Source organism: Ictalurus punctatus, unplaced genomic scaffold (assembly GCF_001660625.3).
Source record: "Ictalurus punctatus breed USDA103 unplaced genomic scaffold, Coco_2.0 Super-Scaffold_100046, whole genome shotgun sequence".
NCBI classification, from domain to species: domain Eukaryota; kingdom Metazoa; phylum Chordata; class Actinopteri; order Siluriformes; family Ictaluridae; genus Ictalurus; species Ictalurus punctatus.
Window position 1 is genome coordinate 5415238 of NW_026521087.1, and position 4217 is coordinate 5419454.

The 4217-nt window shown below is 37.7% G+C and overlaps 1 protein-coding gene across 15 annotated transcripts in view; it reads right to left on the bottom strand.

Moving 5' to 3' along the window:
- LOC124627540 (NACHT, LRR and PYD domains-containing protein 3) overlaps positions 1-2883 on the bottom strand; it is a 285770-nt gene extending 282887 nt beyond the window's left edge. For 12 of the 15 annotated variants that reach the window (XM_053678680.1, XM_053678687.1, XM_053678684.1 and 9 more), the window contains exons 1-6: positions 2466-2882; positions 2185-2306; positions 1609-1725; positions 1146-1200; positions 702-906; positions 1-417 (exon numbers count right to left, since the gene is read on the bottom strand). The exon at positions 1-417 is cut by the window's left edge and continues 1348 nt beyond it. In XM_053678680.1, coding sequence (XP_053534655.1) covers positions 1-417; positions 702-906; positions 1146-1200; positions 1609-1725; positions 2185-2237 — 847 coding nt within the window. In that variant the 5' untranslated portion in view covers positions 2238-2306; positions 2466-2882. Of the gene's footprint in view, positions 418-701; positions 907-1145; positions 1201-1608; positions 1726-2184; positions 2344-2465 lie in introns of all 15 variants that reach the window. The other 3 variants (XM_053678676.1, XM_053678688.1, XM_053678690.1) reach the window with 3 other exon arrangements.
- Positions 2884-4217: the final 1334 nt, after the last annotated feature.

Genomic DNA, 4217 nt, shown 5'->3' on the forward strand with positions numbered 1-4217 from the left:
TCAGACTGAGATGTTTCTGCTTCATCAGATTCAGCTCTCTAAAGGGAAGTGGAAACATGAAGGTGACGTCCTGATTTGCTTTTCCTTCAGTCCAGTCCAGAATGAACTTCTGCACAGAGACTGTTTTTCCAATTCCAGCAACTCCTTTAGTCAGCACTCTTCTGATGGACTCGTCTTTAAAGAGATCATTACATTTGATGGGTGTCTCCTGTGCTGCTGGTCTCCTGGACGCTGTCTCAATCTGTCTCACCTCATGTTCATTATTGACGTCTCCACTAAAACCCTCTGTGATGTAGAGCTCTGTGTAGATCTCATTCAGAAGTGCTGAGCTTCCATGCTGTGAGATTCCTTCATTAATTCTTTTAAACTTCTCTCTCAGGCTGGATTTCAGCTTTGTCTGATACACAGAGGCGAGTTCTAATAAACAAAGTAATAACATGTTTTAATGTAAAATCACTGAACACAGGATTAAATGTAAAATTCAAATGCTGCTGTTCATTCCTGAGTCATGTACTAAATATTCCTGAAGGAACAGGACCATTGTACAGAGTCACCACAAGTTGGACCACGAACAGAACAGAAACGCAGCAGATGTACATGATACTAAACTCAAACTTCAAACTAAAAGTGTTCCTATCTAAAACTATTTCCTCTCTCTGAAGTGAACCTGACGGAATAAAGCCATGACTCAGAGCTCTTACTGTTGTGCAGTGTGTTAGCGAGATCTGTGTGGTTCATGTTCTTCAGGACGTGCAGTGTGATCTTCAGCGCTCCGTCTCTGACACCGTGCAGGTCCTCCTCATCCTCCACCTCCCTCTCAGTGCATGCTGGGTAATCTGGACTCAGGAGCCTCCTAAACCTCTTCAGCTCATTCTTTATCAGACTGATGACTTTGTGTTCCAGCTCCTGGTTAGAAACACACAGGAACACATCTAAATATTATAATGTTACACACTGAGAGATGCTTTTATTTTATAAAAAAGAATAAAAGTCTCTTTCTATTCCCGCAGTTACAGCTGAAATTCTGCCTGATTACCCATAATGCTGCTGCACATCAATACTTCTATAAATTGTAATGATCTTAAATAAAAAAAAAACCTTCACCCTGCTCACACACAAGTTACACACATTAAAAAGACACACACCTTGAATATGGAGTCCAACTGATTTCTGCTGAGGTTTGATGTCTTCTGTTGTGGTCTGTGAAGAAATAAAACACGATGTAATATAGACTATATGTATTCATAGCTGCACAACACACACTAATACATACAGAGACAGATATTTAACACTATCCTCTTAACACAATACACTGATTTCAGGATTTCTCACTGACACTAACATGTTTATGAATAAAATAGTGATCTAGTCATTAATGTCCCAGGTGTAAATGTTGTTGTGTAGCACCACAGACCCTCCAGCTCAGGGACTGCAGGCTGAACTGAACTCTTAAAGCAGTTTTCCTAACCGCCAGTCCGAGAGCTGCAGCACTGCACAGTTTAGTGTTTTACTGCTTCAACACCTGATAAAGATCATGAAGGGCTTCAGAATGAGACCAGTGAGTTTGATCAGGTGGAACACTGCTGTAAAACACCTCACTGTTCTGACCTCACATCAGGAGAACTGGCTCCGTCTCTGAACTTGAGTGGATGATGCATTGACGCATCACTCTTCATGGACACACAGCTGGGTTCTGGTGAGTCTGATCTCTTTCCCTCCATCATTCTAGAATTAAACAGAAATATCAGCAATAATTAATACTCTGCTGTCTCAGCACTGTTACACAATGTGTTCATCATTAAACACCAATAATTCCATCTTTTTAATTCAGCTCCAGTCTGCACACTTATTCAAACAGGAGACACGCCTCATACCTCAGGAATTACACTGATGTCAGGAGTCCCAATCACAGATAACTGACTCAGCTGGGTCTTAAAGCCTGTAGAGTTCACTGACTCAAAGCTACGCTGCTCTTCTCCTCCACATTACACAGTCCTTTTTACTCTTCTCTCAGTGAATGATTTCTCTAAACTGTTCTTAGATCAGATCAGTGATATATTCACTGCTATTAAACACCTTAAACCAAAGTTTAGTTCCTCTGTTAACTAGTGAGTGTTTAGAGATACAGATCTGTTCCCATGAGACGGTGTGTATTCATTGCTGGTGAATGGAAAAGTAACTCACCTCTCGTCTCTCTTTAAGTCCTGTTTTCCAGACACACTCATGTTGGAGGTCATGTCTCCTTCTCCAGATTACAGCAGGACACACGTTTACTTCACTCCAACATCGGTGTGTTAAATCAAACCCTGTATCAGCACAGAGTTCACTTACAGGAAATAGTCTCTGTGTCAAGTCATAAAACAACCTGTGTACATTCAAACTTCAGTACAAACCCATGAAACTCTTCTGCATTTAGTGCACATTCAGTGTGTTTATATACTATAGCTTTAGATGTAGACACTCACTGTGTTTTTACTCCTGAAATGGTGTATTAAATGAAGATTCTGACTTTCACGTTCACTGTCTACCTGTTTATTCTGCAGAGGGGGAGGGGTACTGAGGTAGGGTAATAAACACACACACACGGTTATGGGTTGTTATCAGACAGCTTTCTGATCCATGGAGCTGAGGCCTGCAAATACTGAAAGTAAAAGCCTGAAAACGCTGCAAATACAGAGAACAGAATTAAAAGTCTGGTAAAATCTACATCACACACATTATCATTTCATTATCTTCATTTATTATCTCGTGGATTCATTCAGCTGTGCACGAACAACTATCAGAGCTCTATACAAATATATAAACAAAATTAAAATACCAGGAAGTGCTAGAAACACTCAGCAGATCATTAGATAAAGAAGCAGAACTCATACACTGAGTAAGTTTACCTAAATATCTGCAGAAATGTATTTTTTCTGGTTTTCCCTTAATGAGAGCGAGTATCCTGATATTAGTGAGGATTGGTGTGTAAGTAGTTTTTGTGTGAATTATGAATGTTACTCAGAATAAAAGTGATGATGGAGAGTAAGTTAAACACATTGGTCAGACGAGTAACTAACCCAGTGTTTCCCAATCGAGGTTCTGTCTGATGAGAGCAGGGGTGCGTGTAAAAATCCTTCAGACATTTTCTAAAATGATCAAATGTGTAGAAAACATTTAATATAGATGAGAAACATCTGATGTCTGAAATAATAACAAAGACACACACACGCATAACAATAATAATAATAAATTATATATAAAATAATAATAATCATATAAAACCCAATGAACCTTGAGATTATCACTTGTCACATTACAACAATACATAGCTATAAATATGAGAACATGTATAAAACTAAACTAACCTCAATTTATTTTATTCATTCTATTAAGATTTTTATTAAACATGGACCTTCACTTTCATTAAATAGACTTATTATTTATTGTAGGCTCATTTTCTAGGCTAAATGTTAGCAATTACTGTAGACATCAGCAAAAAGTCGAGCTTCCTGCAGATTTCATTTCTCACATTTACAAAACCAGGTGATTATTATATTCTCCCATCAGTGTAAACGTCTCTTTATGTACAGAGATAAAAGAAAGATATTACAGAATGATCACTCTGGATGTTCACCATCAGTGTAAATATCTCTTTATGTACAGAGAGAAAAGAAAGATATTACAGAATGATCACTCTCTATGTTCACCATCAGTGTAAATGTCTCTTTATGTATAGAGAGAAAAGAAAGATATGACAGAATGATCACCATCAGTGTAAACGTCTCTTTATGTATAGAGTGTAATATTTTCCCTGGAATTCCTTATGCTAGTGTTCTGTGTTCTACCCACTACTCTTATCATAAAACTGATAGAGCCTGTAGAATTACTTTCTCTTACCTTTATCAGGAAGTGAAGCTTTCGTGCCTCTGGGCTCGAGAACCCTTTGAAGTCCATTTTCTTCTCTGAAGACGTATAATAAAAGGAGTCGTACTCTTTACAGTGAAATATACGAATCATCCTTTATATAGACATCGGTTTATTAAAGTAAAAAAGAAAAGGATTACAATTACTTTTAACTCAAAATATAGAGAAAAATAAAATAAAAAAATCCTTAGACCACGCAGTATCTGAATAGTGGTTTCCTTTTTCAAGAAATTAAAATGACAAGACCTTCACCTGAGGAGTGGGAAATTAATGCTGGCTTATTCCAAGTATTTATACCTTTATTTATTGTG